This window comes from Schistocerca americana, chromosome 8 (assembly GCF_021461395.2).
Source record: "Schistocerca americana isolate TAMUIC-IGC-003095 chromosome 8, iqSchAmer2.1, whole genome shotgun sequence".
Lineage (NCBI taxonomy): Eukaryota > Metazoa > Arthropoda > Insecta > Orthoptera > Acrididae > Schistocerca > Schistocerca americana.
Genome location: NC_060126.1, coordinates 230163680 through 230182744, shown reverse-complemented (window position 1 = coordinate 230182744; position 19065 = coordinate 230163680). Strand labels below are relative to the sequence as shown.

General features: G+C 37.6%; 1 protein-coding gene across 4 annotated transcripts in view; it reads right to left on the bottom strand.

Annotated features, from left to right (window-relative positions):
* LOC124625759 (actin cytoskeleton-regulatory complex protein PAN1-like) overlaps nucleotides 1–19065 on the bottom strand; it is a 278818-nt gene that overhangs the window by 63128 nt on the left and 196625 nt on the right. For 3 of the 4 annotated variants that reach the window (XM_047149198.1, XM_047149200.1, XM_047149201.1), the window contains 4 exons: nucleotides 16116–16431; nucleotides 10647–10715; nucleotides 7285–7430; nucleotides 5602–5767 (listed from right to left, as the gene is read on the bottom strand). In XM_047149198.1, the coding sequence (XP_047005154.1) occupies nucleotides 5602–5767; nucleotides 7285–7430; nucleotides 10647–10715; nucleotides 16116–16431 (697 nt within the window). The remainder of the gene's footprint in view (nucleotides 1–5601; nucleotides 5768–7284; nucleotides 7431–10646; nucleotides 10716–16115; nucleotides 16432–19065) is intronic. The other variant, XM_047149202.1, reaches the window with a different exon arrangement.

The window sequence follows — 19065 nt, the reverse complement described above, 5'->3', positions numbered from 1 at the left end:
TGCCAGTTAGATAATAAGTTCAGTTATTGTATTCATAAAACAATCAAACTTGATTTTTAGATTTGTCAGTGTACACTCCATCTTTGTTGGAATAATAATCAATAAAAGTGAGAAAATATATGCCTCCAGTGTTTGATTTCTGATAGTACGCACTGGCACTCCATACCAATACCTCTGACGAAAAAAAATCTGAACCACAGATTTTGAGATCTGACACAATAGAATTTTATTTTTTACAAGTATAAATGTTGTGTTCACACTTTTAAAATGTGAAAGTGAGCACTGAAATAATGCTTTAAGAAATCTTAAACATCCCACAGATGATCAAAGTACAGGGAACTCTCTTTTTCTGAAAAAGGGCTGTGTATGCCCATGTAAACCGTGAGCTGAGAGCCCACTTCAAATCAGTATCAATAATGTCTAATGTTTCTTTTTTTTGTTTCTATTATTTTCAAAAGCAAATTGTACACTATATTTTCAATATAAACTTTACAGCTGATAAATTCTGACTCTAAATTTGTTGGCAGTCCATCTTCTAACTGCTGTTCACACAATGCATTCAAATCGTTAAAATTTACATGTCCCAGAGTAGGTTGTCATTTCATCTCCACGACTCTTACTACTGACAGCATTTACATTAATCTCTTTCTCATCAAATGTACTTGTCATTTTAGAAGCCTTTTTTTCTATTAAAGTAACCACATGTAAGTTATTGGCTTTAGAAAAAACATTTGAGATATTACCATGGATAAAATTGTATGTTTTCCTGTTATTTTAGTGCAAGTGATCAAATGTATATTCACAATTTGACATAAAATACATCTTTCATTTCAAATGGAATTGTGTCATCACAAATTGGAAAATAAAACAATGGAAATTCCAGGCTGGAACAATGACAGTATTGTGAAAAGGACAGATTGCAATCAACATATACCGAGGATGTTAAATCGCATATACACACAACAAACAAACTGTCAAACAAGTAATCTTTTCAGCCAAACGGCCTTCTTCAGAATTAGACAACACACACACACACACACACACACACACACACACACACACACACACACACACATTCATACAAATGAAACTTACACACACATGACCACTGTCTCTGGCTGACAAGGCCAGACTTGGCTGAAAGTTTACTTGTTTGATGGTCTTTTTGTTATGCTTGTCTGATCAACTGATCTGGCCTTGCAACATCAACCAAAATGGCCTTGCTGTGCTGGTACTGTGAATGGCTGAAAGCAAAGGGAAACCAGCCGTAATTGTTCCCGAGGCCATGCAGCTCTGCTGTATAGTTAAATGATGATAGCATGCTCTTGGGTACAATATTCCAGAGGTAAGATAGTCCCCCATGTGGATCTCCATGCAGAGAGTAGTCAGCAAAATGTTGTTATGATGAGAAACAAAACTGGTGTTCTATGGATTGGAGCATGGAATGTCTGATCCCTTAATCAAGAAGGAAGGTTAGAAAATACAAAAAGGGAAATGGATAGCTTAAGGTTACATACACTGGGAGCCTTCCTAGATGTTGACCTCCATCTCAAAGATGGCTGCATCAGCCATATCGAACATACTAACTACCAGAAATATCTTTACTTCGACAGCTGCTATCTGTTCCATACGAGGAAGTCCCTTCCATACAGCCTAGCCACCTGTGGTCATCGCATCTGCAGTGATGAGCAGTCCCTCTCAAAATATGCTGAGGGTCTCACTGAAACCTTCACTGACTGTAATTATCCTCCCAACCTTGCACAAAAACAAATCTCCCATGCCTTATACTTCCAGTTTCCCACCACCTCCCAAAGTCCCACCGTCTGGCCACAGAGGAGTATTCCCCTCGTAACTCAGTACCACCCAGTACTGGTACCCTTCATCATGCCCTGAAATGAGAAATGCCCTGTCCACTATCCTTCCCACCCCTCCCACAGTGGTATTCTGCCATCCACCGAACCTACACAATATACTCGACCATCCCTACACGACCCCTGCTCCCAAGCCATTACCTCATGGCTCATACCCCTGTAGTAGACCTAGATGCATGACCTGTCCCATACATCCTCCCTCCACCACCTACTCCAGTCCAGTCACTAACATCACATACCCCATCAAAGGCAGGGCTACCTGTGAAACCAGTCATGTAACCTACAAGCTAAGCTGCAGCCACTGTGCTGCATTCTATGTAGGCATGAGAGCCAGCAAGCTGTCTGTCCACATGAATGGCCACTGACAAACTGTGGCCAAGAAACAAGTGGACCACCCTGTTGCTAGACATGCTGCCAAACATGATATCCTTCATTTCAATGACTGCTTCACAACCTGTGCCATATGGATCCTTCCCACCAACACCAGATTTTCTGAATTGGGCAGGCGGAACTTTCCCTGCAATACATCCTACATTCCTTTAACCCTCCTGGCCTCAGCCTCCGTTAGTCACTGTCCTCACCCCGTTTCCTGTTCCCATTCCAGCACTACACAGCCATCATCCCACCATAACATCCAGTCTTTTTATTTCTCTCCTTTTCCACTGCTTCCCCCCTCTGTCTCTACCTCTCCACTGCCCTCTGTCTAACCTGCAGCACTTCACTGTCCATCCCCTCCCCCACCATACTATCCCCTCCCCCTCCCCACCACAACCCAGTTGCCACCCCCATCATGTACTGGTGCTGCTGCTCGCAATGTGGTTTCAGTTGCCTGAGACTGCAGTTGTGTGTGGGAGTTGTGTGTGTGTGTGTGTGTGTGTGTGTGTGTGTGTGTGTGTGGTCTATTGTTGATGAAGGCCTTAAAGGCTGAAAGCTTTAACTGTGGAGTCTTTTGGTTGTGCCTATCTGCAACTCAGCATCTCCACTACATGGCGAGTGGCAATTACTTTCACAATATTGTCACATTCCATCCTGGATTTTCCATTATTTGCTTGTCTATGTGGAAGAGACCTGAAGACACAGGAAGGTTTCAGACTGATTATATAATGGCAAAGACAGAGATTTCAGAACCAGATTCCAGGGGCAGATGTGGACTCTGACCACAATTTATTAGTTATGAACTGTAGATTAAAACTGAAGAAACTACAAAAAGATAAGAATTTAAGGAGTTTGGACCTGAACAAACTGAAAGAACCAGAAGCTGTAAAGCATTTCAGAGAGAGCATTAGGGAACAATTGACAAGAACAGGGGAAAGGAATACAGTAGAAAAAGAATGGATACCTTTGAGAAATGGAATAGTGAAGACAGCAGAGGATCAAGTAGGTAAAAAGACAAGGGCTAGTTGAAATCCTTGGGTAATACAAGAGATACTGGATTTAATTGAAGAAATGAGAAAATGTAAAAATGCTCTAAATAAAACGGGTGAAAGGGAACATAAATGTCTAAAAAATGAGACTGATACGGAGTGTTAAACGACTAAGCAGAAAAAGCTAGAGGACAAATGTAAGGATTTAGAAGCATATATCACTTGGGGAAAGATAGATGCCGCCTACAGGAAAATTTAAGTGACCTTACGGGAGAAGAGAATCAACTGTATGAACATCAAGAGCTCAGATGGAAAACCAGTCCTAAGTAAAGAAGGGAAAATTGAAAGGTGGAAAGAATATACAGAGGGTTTATACAAGGGAGATGTACTAGAGAGCAATATTATGGAAATGGAAGAGAACATAAATGATGATGAGATACAAGGTATGATACTGTGTGAAGGCTTTGACAGAGCACTGAGGGGGAGGTGCAAAAATCGTAGAAGGAGACCAAGAGATGAATGCAGTAAGCAGATTAGAAAGATGTAGTTTGCAGTAGCTACTCAGAGGTGAAGAGGCTGGCACAGGATAAACTAACATGGACGCTGCATCAAACAAGTCTTTGAACTGAAGACTACAAAATGGTTCAAATGGCTCTGAGCACTACAGGACTTAACTTCTGAGGTCATCAGTTCCCTAGAACTTAGAACTACTTAAACCTAACTAACCTAGGGACATCACACACATCCACGCTCGAGGCAGGATTCGTACCTGCGACCATAGTGGTCGCGCGGTTCCAGACTGTAGCGCCTAGAACCGCCGGCCACCCCGGCCGGCAGTGAAGACTACAACAACAACATCTGCAACTCAATGTTTCCACTATATGGTGAGTAGCAATCTATCCCTTTCATAATATTAAACTGGAAGACTATAGTATTTTCCATTTTTGTATCTTCCAAAACTCTGTCATCCACAATTTTTACATTCACAAGCTCATTTAAAATTATGCACTCAGAAAAATAATTTTATTATTAACAATAGGATCTATGCAACCACTATCCAATAACCAATAACTCTTTACCTTGTTACCTAACTGAACATTATTACATGCCATTGGTGGCTGTACCTCTCCTACAAAGCTGCTAATACCGTTTCCACGCTGTTTATAGCCTCTGCTTCCTCAATGACAAACGGCTCTTGAATCATGCTGCTCACCCTGGCCCTCACTATGCTGATCATTTTGCTCTGCTCAATGACGTCTGATATGTGGACATGAACCTGTCTTGTCCCTGACTGGCAGCAGTCCCTCTTGAAATGTCCTGGTTTGACACACCTACAACACAGCAGCTCCTGGCAGCTCATTTTTTTTTCTTTTCAGCATTATATGCACTGGCTTTTACATCTTCACTTCCATTCTCAATATGTAGTTCAGCTTCTTTTTATCCATCACTTTCACACCTCCTAATTTTAATTAATACACAGCCCCCCACAATGAAAAATGGAGAACATCCCCATGTCACTATGGTCTTTTAAACTCAGTTTTTCCAGTTTGTTTCCCCAAACAATTTGCAGTGCTGTTGATTCCTTGCAGTAAGACTCACCAAACTTTTTCATTTTCTTCAAACACAGTTTCCTTAAGACAGCCAACGAGTGCAGTCGTATGTGTTTGTGTGTGTTTGTGTGTGTGTGTGCGTGTGTTCTGTTCTGATGAACGCCTGTTTGGTTGAAAAGTTTGTTTGGCAGTCTTTTTCTTGTGCCTATCTGCAACTCAGCATCTCCACTATGTGATGAGTAGCAACTATCCTTTTCATAATATTGTTACAAATTCCAGTTGCGTATTTAAAATTTCTCCACACATCTAGTCCATTGCAGTCAGATTTTATTCATTCAAAGTGTCCTCATTGCCCATTCTCATTTTCGCTCTTGAAGCCACTGTACAGCATTTCTTCATTTGCCTTCACTATTTCCAATTCCTGCAGTCTTCTCCATCAGACACCACTATCTTAATGTCAGCCATGTCCAATTCCACAAACAGCACTTGCTCAAGAACAATCTTCTTTTTAGTTAACAGAAGAGCACCATTTTTCTGAATAACAATCTTTCTTTCTTTCTATTTTTTTTCTTATAAACCATGAAATGCTACCTTAAAATACATCAATCTTTACACTGTGAATGCACTCACAGCACAGAACTGACTGACCATTGTGCTGTAAACAAATATACACTCATTGTTGAGAACACTCTCGACACTGTCAATGCTCTTGATATAAATGTATCACATTTCAACAAGCAAGCAAAAAACTATTTAACTGTTATTAAATGTTATCGCATTACAGAAGTGGATTTATATTTAAAAGGACATAATCACCTCCCAAAGCTCTCGTTTAATGGGTTGAATATCCTTATCATCTGTCTTGCTTTCGATTATTTTATCAATATCATTAATTACCAAGTTGGTTAAACTGCAGTCACGATGCATTTCCTCTGCTACTGATTGAAGAATTTTTAAGTCTTCTTCAGTCAAAGGTGGAAGCCTAAAATGAAAAAGAACAAAATATTTGAATCTACAGATTTTGTATCACATAGTGTGAGGAAAAAATTATACTTTTTGAGGTAATCGCCATTATGACTACACAAAACTAATGCTTAGTAATTTTATTACATTCTGCCTTTATAGAAGGTCATGGATCTTAGCTTATGCATAATAAATTGAAGAATGAGGAATACATATGACGGCATCATGCAGATTCTGATGACAGCAATTTATTAATATTCAGAGGCTGCTACAGTAACCCTTGAACAATCAAGATATTTCTTGAAGGAAATAATTTTTCTGCATATGACCTAATTTTTTTAAAATAAACACTTTATTTCATAATTTAGGAATTACCTAATTTCATCCTCTTTGACATAAGACTACAGCACTTTTTTTTTCCTGTGATGTGGCATGCTAATGCCCAAAGAGATGAAATCAGCTAAATGTAAAATTATGAAATAAAATGTTTATTCCTAAATTAAATAACAATCCACACAGAAAATGACACCCTTCAAGAAATTCACAGTGGCTGTAATCCTGTACATACAAAACACTAGGTAGATATTTGAGGGTACATTTAAAATAAATATATGAAAGCAATATATTCATCAATAAATTATACTCACTATTATTAGCACAGTACTTACAGTTGAGATCATTGCTTTTTGGATTTGATATAATTATTTGCTGCATAAACACTGGGCATTGATATGATTTTTCACTGTACAAGGCAGACAGTGCAATGACCAGTACTAAGGTCACAATGTTTCCAAGTTGTATATTACAGTCATTTTAATATTATTTTCATATAATAGAAGGAAACATTCCACATGGGAAAAATTTATCAAAAAACAAAGATGATGTGACTTACCGAACGAAAGCGCTGGCAGGTCGAAAGACACACAAACAAACACAAACATACACACAAAATTCAAGCTTTCGCAACAAACTGTTGCCTCATCAGGAAAGAGGGAAGGAGAGGGAAAGATGAAAGGATGTGGGTTTTAAGGGAGAGGGTAAGGAGTCATTCCAATCCCGGGAGTGGAAAGACTTACCTTAGGGGGAAAAAAGGACGGGTATACACTCGCACACACACACATATCCATCCACACATATACAGACACAAGCAGACATCCTTTCTGCTCCCGGGATTGGAATGACTCCTTACCCTCTCCCTTAAAACCCACATCCTATCGTCTTTCCCTCTCCTTCCCTCTTTCCTGATGAGGCAACAGTTTGTTGCGAAAGCTTGAATTTTGTGTGTATGTTTGTGTTTATTTGTGTGTCTTTCGACCTGCCAGTGCTTTCGTTCGGCAAGTCACATCATCTTTGTTTTTTGATAATATTATTTTCATGTATACATCTACAATATTGCAGATAACTCATTTGAGATAAACAATGACTTTTCTCACAAAAATTCTTTACAGTATTTAAAAATATTGATGCTCTGATTCTTATGCCAAAGGTGCACAAATCTGCACTGACAATTAGGTTAAATTTCAGTAGAAATCTTACACTGCAGGTAACTCTGATAAAGCATCCTCCAGTACACTATTCAAGCAACTGGAGGAGTTCCCAGTTGTGAAAATTGTCTCTTGGCTGGAATTCTGCAGGTTAGCTACATAGCGATCTTGATAAAGGCCCTGGGCGTAGTTTGTGACCTAAATATAAAGAGAGAGAAATCTCACAGTGATTATTTGAAACTGAATGGTCAAGTATACAGAGCAACATTTTTGTACTTATCTTATGTCTTCATAAATTGTTGATGTAATTCAATGATGTAACATTTTCAAGAGTGATAGATTACGTAATAATTACAAGTATTTTAAAGAGCAGTAGATTAAGTAATAATTTAAAAGCATTATCACATTCTCTTCTCTCTTTCCCTGTTCATTATGTATGGTGCCCCATGTTGGCCAAAGTAAATTTGATCTAAAAAACAGTGTGACTGCAAATAATAAAAAGAGTTAGTTTTGTAAATATTAGCATCCCCCGACTTTGACAGAAATTCTACATTCCATGGAAATTAATTGAGTGATTTAGTTTCTAGTCCATTACAAAGATAATCTTCTAAAGTGTAACACATCGCAGGCTGTCTTTTCCTCTGTAAACACTTATTTCTAAAGGAGTTGTATTCAACAATACTATTTTATTCATAGATCTCTATCATACATTGTTCCGAGGACATGTTTTTAAATCTACATCTCCAACAACATCTGTCTCTTGAAACATGTAGTTTAATGTTAGATTAAGAGCAGACATACAAAGCCCTGCGTGTGATATAAAAAATGTTAGCTAGTGTTAGTACCAGATGACTCCTACTTTACACAAACAAAATATTTGTAGGAGATTTACACATACAAAACATCTTTTTTTCCTATTCTTTTTATTACTTTTGTATAAATTTAAGGGACAACAATAACTTGAACCATTATTTCCTTTTACAAGTTAATATGGGTTTCCAACTCCTGTTAAAACTGGGATCGAGGTCAACCTGGACAGATTCTTTGGAGACATTCTCAAATGTAAAATATTTCCTTGAGATTCAATTGAGCCATAGTCATAGTCTATAGCTGTCCTACTTCATTGTGCAAGTGTTCAGACAGACAGTCTCTCCTCCTGTCATTTAAAATTCTGACATGACACTGGTTTCCCATAATTCGTGGCTCACATACTGTTTGCAAACTACACACTTTATATTTTCTGGTCTGCTGATACAAAATTATTTAGAAAAAATTGTCCATGATAACATACTGTGGTAGGCCAGAAACTGAATGGATAGAAAGAAAATATTGCATCTCTGGACCTGGGGGGGAAAATCCCAGGAGCTTCTTCTTATGACACTGAAATAAAATTATCTCCTTCTTACAAACCCATTTTTTTAAATGTATGTCATCTGTGAATTACACACATTATGTATTCATCCAAATGAACGACAAGCTCACTCATGAATTTCTGCCCTCACTACAGCAAATGAGAGATGTGCAGATAACTGAACTGTAGAATGTGTGCTAAAAGAGCATGGAGCCAAAATAGCCACAGGTTTGGTGAACACCAACTATGCTGTTGTTTGTTTGCTTTTTACTGTTAACTTTTGTGTGGTGGTAGAATATTGCAATGACTATCACAAGAAATTTATCAGCATAATTCACAAATAAACCTTTACTTTCCATAATTTAGTGTACCTCTGAGACATGAACATGGCCTTGTGATAAGTCAGCACTGTAACTGGAATAAAATGTTTTCTTTAACACTCATGAGAAGTTGTGAGGACTGAGCACCCAAATAGTGATCAATAGTGTGCAACTATCTCTAAGTGACTAGTTTCTTTGAAATGTGTTTTATCTTTTTCATATAGGATGCGTCCAGTTGGTTCTTGGTATATTACTTGTGTTGCACTGTGTATGTGTACTCTGTGATTTATTCTATAAAACATTGTAATTTTACTTTACAACCACACAAGTGGTATTGAAATATCAGTCCACCTGGAATTCCTACAATTATGACCCTCACATGATTGTATTGATAAAATCACTGCAGCCTATATTTGCAGGGAAACTTACTTAACCGAAGGGTCCAGAGCATATCGTCCGGCATGTATGCTGGATCAATTAATTCATGTAAATGTCTACAAAACTGTGATGGCATTCTGCTGTCCAATTTTTCTGTGTACACTAGTTGTTGTATTTGTTGTTTTGGTGTTTTGATTAATCTTCGGAGAAAGGTGGCTTTTGCTGTACCAGATTTTTAGAGGTGGCAGGAGATGATCAAATCACATCAATTATAAGGTAACCATATTCCCCAACACTGCTTATTAGGATGAACAACTTTTGAGTGTCATGCATTATGCTGTGGCTGGATAGGAATATTTCCACAATAGCAAACTACATTCTTGGATGATCTGGTTGAAAAGGAGGTAGTTAACATGGAGATCACTGTCTAACAAGAATTTCATGGAAAACCTGTCCATATGGCATTAGTTCAGTTGATCAGAGGACTGCAATGAACGAAATCCCATTAATCAAATGCGGCACAGCAGGAAATTCAGAAATATTCACACTCATGGTTGAAGAAACAGACTTTATTGCCTCATTTTTGGCTCATAAAGACAAAGAAAATGATGTGGGACATTGCTGTGCAGATGTGACTCAGCAGAGAATAGAGAATCATTCAGATAAATACTGTCCTGTACTTGGAGAACTTTATCTGAATCATTTGTAAAGTCAACAGGAACTGCAATGGACTGAGCCATCCATTATCTTTATAATTGTTCTGCATGACCATCACTATGTGCTGGTAGTGAAAGCTCTTTACTTTCTGATTTCACTGCATACATTGTCTCTCTGGCATCATTCAAAACACACCACTAACAATATCACCATGCCAGTAGAATGGACTCAGTGTTCATTGCTACGAGCAACTGTCTCTGTGAAGCACTCTTTTTATATCTCAGATGTCTCTGAAAGTGGTTCATTTACTTGTTTTGGGTCAAACTGCAGGGATTCCAGGTGGATTGCTATTTGGATTAACACTTGCGTGATTGTGTAGAGCAACTACAGCATTACCGAGCAGATGTGCAAAGTATTCACACAAATAGGACACCAAGAATCAACCGAAAGCTTTTTACACTACAAAGATACAACACAGTTCAAAGATACTAGTCACTCAGAGATAGCTGCATACAATTGATTGCTATTCGGGTTTGAAGTTCTCACATCTTGTCAGAAAATATACAGCAGAGGAAATGACAGAGATGATTTCTTGTTACTTTTAGCTTTATCATAACATTACTAATTTCAGATCTTTTGGTGTATATTTTCCAGTACAGAGACACAAAATTATGGAAATGTTTCTAATGTTTCTATCCCATGTCATACCTGTTGTGATGATGAAACGTCTGGACAGAGAACTGTTCCTCCTCCATGATTGTCAGATGATACAATGCGCTAGAATTATAAAAGAATGGATCAAAAGCACTGTTAGTCTTCTAATTAGGAAACACACATGCACATGAACATGTAATATGAATAACACTTTGTAAATATGAAGACATGTGCATTCAACAAATAAATCATATCTGTTAATCAAATATGATGAAATCATAATTAGATGCTCTTTCTATGTGATTGTAGGAGTACCTATGCAGCACATTAAACAGGAAAATTTCTGTGAAGTTTGGAATGTAAGAGAGAGATAGGCAGTGTCAGAAATGAAGCTATGTAGATGAATCATGAATAATCCATCAATGGCCCAAAATGTATTGTCTTAGGTACGAGTACCAGTGTGCCATAGTTTAAATCTGTCATGAAGTTTCCAAACACTGCACACTCCACAGCTTGTCATGAAGTTTCAAAACATTGCACACTTGACTGCAGAGCGAAAGATTCATTCTGGAGTTCTTATTCTGTTGTGGCCAATGAAAGACAAAACTTGTATATTTATGTACTAAATGGATCTGAAAAATTATTTGAAGAAGAACTGCTCACTTAACTGACTGAAAAGTCTCCATTAGCAGTGATTTAACACCCACTGCTGAATAAAGCCCTCTTATTCCAATTATTATGATCTTCAGCCACACATATTGATGCTGTTACAGCACAATGCCTACAGGTTTACACTCACCATACACTAGGTCATAATCTCAGTCTTTCCTTATTTTGGAATTTGGCATTGAACTTTCTAGGTCTATCCATTATCCATTTGTCTGGCTACATCTCGTGCTTACCTCCATTTAATTTTCATTATAGTCAAAATGACAACTTTCACTTCTGTCTATTCCCTAATCCATTTGTTTGTTTTCCTGACTTTCCCAGTACTCCACAATGTGCAAATTTCTATTTCTCACCAAGCAACCCTCAAATTCTGAATGGTTTTTGCATTTGTCCATACCTCAAAGCCTTAAGTCAAAATTAATAACATACAATTATTATAAAATGTCCATCGGAGGCACAATGTAAACTATTTAGTTTACCAACAACACTCTAGAACATTTTAACTTTTGTGTTTATTTCTTTTCCTGTTGATACACCTTTATCTTCAGCTGCAGTAAACACAAAGACTCTTCGATTGGTTCTATAATTTTTTTGTTTGTTTGTAGATGTTTTTTCTCAGTCTTTTATTCTGACTATAACTGATTTTGAGGCCTAGTGTCAAACTACTCTACTAATTTTTACTGTTCATTACTGAAGCTTATCTGTGCTAGTGGCAAACAGACCAATGTCATCATCAAAACAAAAATGGTTCAAGTATGTTCCATTAACATGTATTCATCTCTCTTTTTTCCCCAGTTAAGTGATTTCCAGATTTTCTCCTTGTCTGTAATCTTAGCAGTGAGGCTTGACTCTTCTTTCAAATATGAAGTTTCCACTATCCTGATGAAATTAAATGGAAGCTCTAACAATGATGTATAGCTTTTTCAGAACACAAACAAGGGTTAAATAAATATCTTATTTCTCAAGGGCTGTTATTATAGGTTTTTTTTGTGATTAAGTTAAATCTGTTAGTCCCAAACAAATTGTAATTCATACTCATTGTTCTGTATTATAACTTTATTTACAACTTGCAAATGGCACATCTCACTTAGCATTTTTTGGCTGCACCATTCAATGATGCAGCTGTCATATTGTGGCCATTGCAGTAGCATCTAACATGGATGTATATGTGGGATAACTCATAAAAATATTTCACTTTGCAATCCTGGATAGCAGCACTTCATGTGCTCATTTATTTATGAAATATTTATGGTTCATTAACAATGGAAGTCAAGACAATGACATGTATACCCAGCCCTACAGCAGGTGGTATCAAACAGTTGATACAAACTATTCCATATCTACTGCAGTGCTCCAGCACTGTTTTAAGATGGTGGTAGAAGCTGTGCCAAGCATTATGGCTATACACACAAGGTGGTAATCTCATCATGAGCTTGAATTTCCCTTCAGCTCTCTATATACGTCCCTGTTCCAGAGATCATTGTCACTGCAGCACATCCGGTGTGAATGGAAATGTCATGGTATAACAAACACATTTCCCAGAGACTGATCATTCTGTTCTGAACCCATTCATGTCCTGATATTGCCATTTGCCATTGATGAGGCATACTGACACTTGATTTTATGTTATCAGTTTCTCCGATTGCACTTCCTGTGATTGGGCTTGGTATAATACTGTGCTTTTATGGTTACATAATATTGTTAGGCCTGCATGGAATCTTAATCAGCACTTCTGGTACATTGTTTTAGATATCCTACAGTTTTACCTTCTGTAATCAACAGCTCATGATATAGTGGATGGCATTTCTGCCTCTAGATCAAGGGAACCTGGGTTTGAATCCTGGTCCCATCACAGATTTTCTACACTCAGCGACTGGGTGTTTATGTTGCCCTCATCTTTTCCTTTCACCTTCCTTGGCACACAGGTCACAAAACTGGTTTCAAATAACAAGACTTGCATCAGGCTGGCTGACTAACCACAGATGGGATCTCTTGGCCATTAATGGCATAAAATCACTTTATTTCATTTTTATCTTCTGTTGTTCTAGGTGATGCTCCGTCAGCAACATCCCTTCTGTTGAATACTTACATACTATCCAAAAACTTAGCCTTTTGAAAATATATTATTGTTTTGAAATTATTTTGTTAAAACATTTTCTTCTGTGGACAATTTGTTTTGTGTTTGGACTGACATTTAAACTGACTGGATGGCAGGTAATGAGTGGAACAACAGCCCACAGTTGTAAGACAAAACAGATAACATTTTATCATCAGTGGACTGAGGGAGAAGTTTCACTTTGAAAAACAAAAGCTTTTCTTCATGAATATTATCTCTAGCTGACTCTGAAAGATCAAACAGCACATTCACTTTGCTGCTTAACTTCATTAATGGCTGCCTGCAACCAGCAACAAGAAGATAGATTTTACACAAAAGAATAAGTAGATGATGACAATGAAAAAGAGAGAAGCTTGCTTCCATTTCTTTGAAATTGACAAACGGAACTGCTGTTAACATGAAACAAAGTGATTTTTGCAGAATACCTCCCCCTCTCTCCCAATAACTAAGAGCAGAACTGATTCAAGTTCATTGTCTAGTAAGTTTATCACTTTTGTCCTTGAGTCATTCATGGTGCCATACCTAAATAAAATCTTTTCGATTTTCATGCACTGCTACTTTGTAAAAAATGCTTGAGCTTTTGACAGCTGTCTACACTATCATCATCAAGAGTAAAAACCTTCTGCCTTCTGCGTATGGCACAGTATTCCACTACGTAATAGCAGAGTCTGGAACCTCCATGGGAGAGCCACAGCGATGCATCTACAGGAAGCAGGATTGGGTTGCTCACAGCAGCTCTGACCTGCCATGGAATCAAGTGACATCAGGTGGTATGAGGAGCAAGCACCATGTTTGAAACTGATGCTCCTGCCCCCCTACCAGCATTGAGCACTTGCCTTTGCTTTCACTTAATATCCCAAGACTGTGAATGTGTCAGCATTTGTACAGCTCAGACCACTCACACTGCTGCTGAGCTCTGTGCTGAGTACACGCCACACATTAAACATCAGGAGCTCGAGAAGCTGGCCAAGGCTAAACAGCCTCGAGGACAAACAGCCTCGACATAGGTCTCAAAATACAATTTGAAAAGATGAGAGTTTTTTTCCCACCCAATGTCACACTGGGATTCTTCTATGAAGAAGAAGTGGCCAAGTTTAGAATATTGAATTATGACAGTGAACTTGCAGTTCTGTATCGACAAATTACACTGTAACTGTAACAAATTATCTGAAGATGGACAGCTGGCCCCAAAACTGGGTATTTGAAAATAAAGGAAAGCAATCTGCAGACTGAAATTGGACATTTTTGTACAAATAAAGTTCACAGACAATCCATAATAATGAACATGTCTAATTTTGGTTAGAATAAACCACAACTATTGCAACTGAGACCAGAAGTACACACTAAGCAGGGCATGGGGGCAGGCTCTGGATACTGAATGAAAGCAAAGTTGGATGCTTGACACTAAAAGGTAGGAGTGTTAGTTTCAAATGTGGCACCAGACTCTCATGCCACCTGATGTCACTCAGTCCAGTGGTGGGCTGTAGCTGCAGTGATGAGATGCCTGTTCACTCACCACTACAGCTCTCTTTGGAAGGTTCCAGATGCTGCTATCACACCTATTGAAGTACAGCACTCTGCGAGTCTGGCATTCAGTGGATTTTTACTCCCGCTGATGATGGCTTGGGCATTTTCTTTGAAGAGCTGTGACTTGACAACAGAGAAGATTTCACACAAGTGCAGCACTTTCTCTCCAGAGGAGGCTGTCACTGTATTTGACTACAGACAGTTCAGCAGTTACTTGTATGTTTATCTTATCATCTGCACACCAATGTAGTTCACTGAACTCCCGTGACACCACTCCTACATTGTACAACTCAATAACACTCAAACCATGAACTTTAACCCTTATAATTAATGGTTCATGACTACCACCTTCTCATCAAAATTCAACCTTTCCCATACACTTTATCTGTTATTCTTTACAAGAGAACCTACTATGGGCTTGGAAAAGAAAGAGTTGATGATGGAGTAAAGGTTTGTATCAAGACATAATGTATGCCAGAGCAGCATGTATTACATACAGGAGTAAAATTACCAAATTCAAGTTCCCAATGAATACCATATGAACATAAATTATTATTCTGTAAGTAATTCTTTTCAGCACTTGATGCCTGTGCAATACTTGATTTATTCTGAAACATAATGCACTGAGTGTCTGTATGAGTACTCATTTCAGTCATTACTTTTTCAAAGATGTGTTGTCAATACTGTTTCACAGCTTATATTATCAATATGGCACTGCTGCCCACCTAAACACTTGACTGATTTCCTGAAGACTTATTACCTGCAGGATGAGGTTATATTTTATACAATTAGGCATTTTTCTGATAAACATGTGTAGTCACCTGAAAATGGGAATTAGTCTCTTTCCAGAAAATTAATGCAGAACAAATGATTCAACCTTGCATAACACCCAAGAAGAATTAAAATTAAATATTTTATTTTATTAATTTTAAAGCTAATGCAGAATTATTTCATATACACATTTATAAAAAAATAATGAATGTGTAATCAACTGTGTGTTGTCACTTCATGGCACAGCAAGAATATTTCTCTTTATGTAGCCATCTTGGGGAACATCAGTGAACTTCAAAAGGGCTCTTTAAATCAATACACTGTTGATAACAGAAACTGAATGAAAGAACCTGAAATCATATTTTGACCAAAACAATCATTCATATTTCCATAAGGCATTCACTGGTGAACTAAAGACAGAAACAAACCATAGGTAGTACCTGTTCATAAAAGTATGGTACAGTCCTGCTGTTTGCTGTTGTACAGACTCTATCTGGTCCACGTGATAGAAGATCTGATTCTTCATTCTCCTCATCCTCTTTCTGGTCGTCTTTTATGGACAGGTTTTTGATCTGATTGTTTAGATCATTATCTTCATTTAGAGAAATATTACATAATGCTAAAATAAGATTGTTTTCTGTCTCATTTTTTTCGTTCTTCTCCTCACTGTTCTTGTCATTCTTTGCTTCCGATGCTTTGGTTCTGCTGACATTGTTGGTGGTGATATTGTTGCGGGTGACTGTGGACTTCACAGAACTGCAATGAAAACAAACAGGCATGCTGACATTAGATAGACTGTTCTCCTGATTGTCACTATGTATTTTACATCTGGCTGAGAAGCTATAATATTATTACTGTTGCAATGTTACACCACAGAGGTCTACTGCAACCTCCCAAGTCTCTCCAGCCTCCCTAAATTAACTGAAGAAAATCTTTCTATTTCCTCATCTACAGAAATTTTCCAGAGCTACCCCCATCTGACTTAGCCTATGATCTTCTTTTTGTTATATCTCTCTTCTTTCCACATTTTTTAATTATTCACTAACCAAACTTAAAACTTTTGTAAGGGACAAGCTATTGCTTATGTTATTGTCTTTTTTTTCAGTGCCACCTAACATATGGGTAGGAAGCTTAAAAAATTTCCTTGGTAAATAAAGGTTGTTAGGTTCATCTCTGGAGTGAGAAAGCACAAAGTACTATCTATATGTCCCTTTATGTGCTTAGTTGTCTGTTGCATACAAAGGAAAACCTGCAGAAGCACAAATAGCAACAGACTATATATAACCATGGCACATTTCACAGGTAAATGATTAACATCTTGATCAAATATTTAAGAAACAAAAAATTACATGTATATTGGGATACAATTATTTGACATTCTTCCAATGCAATCCCACAGTGCATCATTGAATACCTCCAGGAACACTGCATAAAGATTATTTTTACACATTTTACATTAGAGAAGAATTTAAAGAGAGATAAACTTTCATTTTCTATTGAAGTTGCTGTGACCCCAATTTTTACTCCTATTGATACATTTTAATAATTCCTACCTACATCCATTAGGCACAAGACTCTTGATGACAACACCATTCAATACTGTCACATAGTGCCATTTAGAAATAAATACTACATTATAATTCTATTCTTTAGTATTTTACTTAAGGAATTTATTGACTGTTAATTGACGGCTGCCAAAGATGTACAATAAAACTGCTTGCCAGTTCCATCTCTTGAAAGGCAGTGATGTGAAAGGCCAAATCAGAAAATATATGCCGATCTCAGTGTCTTTTGGTATTTCCCATTATTTCTCTCTCTTTCGTGTGTGACTGGCATGATGAGTAACCCACATCTGTCCATTTTAACTGCTTCAGCTAATGAACTACTTTATGTTTTTGCCTACTTGTATGCAACATTCAGGAGAAGCAACTATCAGTAGCATCATTAAGAAGATTGACTGACGAAAAATACAAGCAAGTCCAGGCAGTAAGTTTGGCTTGTCGAAACATGATCAATCAGTAGAACACAAAATGAACTAAGGTAACTGAAAAGTGTTATTTTTGCTTCAGGCTCTGTTTCACCATAATTGACATCTTCTTTAACTCACTTGTCATAGTGATATACCACATTTTGAATCCGTATGTCAAATTATGCTGTCAGTCACGGCAACTATATTGTGACAGCCTGTTTGACAGCATTACCACCACAGTATCATGTGCCAGCATGTAACGCTTTTAGATGCAAAACAGGATGAAAATCAACTGGGGTGAGGTTAAGCAGTAGAGGGATGAGCAAATGTGTTTCAGGCCTAGTCTGTAAAGAGTCACTGGACTGCACATACAGGAAATTCAACCACCATTCGACCTCACATATCTCAAAATACAGTGCACAGGTATTCCTGTGTTGTTATAACTCAACCACCGATAGACCTATTATATCCCAAAAGCTCCTGTCTAGTTATAGCTACTCTGATGTTCACTTTTTGTGTCAAAGAAGTACTCCCTGGATTTCCAGTTCACTTCTGGAGTCTCATGTAACACACATCCCTACAACAAAGTGTTACCTCCCAATATTTGTGTGAGAGTTGGACAATTTCAGCGTGGGTTACTATGTTTTTTTTTTTTTTTTTTTTTTTTTTCATTTCATTAAGTCACAGTTTTACATTTCTGAACATGTAAAGCAAGTTGCCGATCTTTGCACAACTTTGAAATTTTATGAGATCTGACTGAATATTTATGCAGCTTCTTTCAAGCAGTACTTCATTATAGATAACTGCATCATCTGCAACAATTTGAGATTACTATTAATATTGTCCATAAGATCATTAATTTGTGGGACATGCACTGATGAAGTTGTCATAGTAGATATGTATCATTCATCTCCATATCTCTCAGACACTCATGATTTATTCATTACACATTTTACAAATTTGGCAGTGAGTACCAGTACTGGTAGATTCTGTGCAATCAGAAATTGTACCATTGAAAGCACTTCACACTCTGTAAGCATTTCAGCAGCTTTGGGTATCAACACACCTATTACTGAGTGTCTGCATTCCTGTCATCCCTAGCAGTGATGTCCTCATTTAAATTTCAAATCAGTAGCAGCTTAAAGTCAAAAAGATAATCCTTTATCTTTTGTATGAATTGATGGACCACTGATTGAATCTCTTCACCATGTATCAGATTTGGATGATTGTGAGAGGTTGAAATTCTGTGTTGTATTGAATCTTCAAATTTGGCAAGTGCTCTTGGAAGAACGAGAAAGACTGAACATTTGCATCAGTATGTGGCATGTTTTCAGGCATGAGGGGACTAGAGCAAAAGCGGACCAAGTGCAAAAAATTGAAAATTCTAGGTATAAGACAGTTGGATGCAAAAATCAATAATT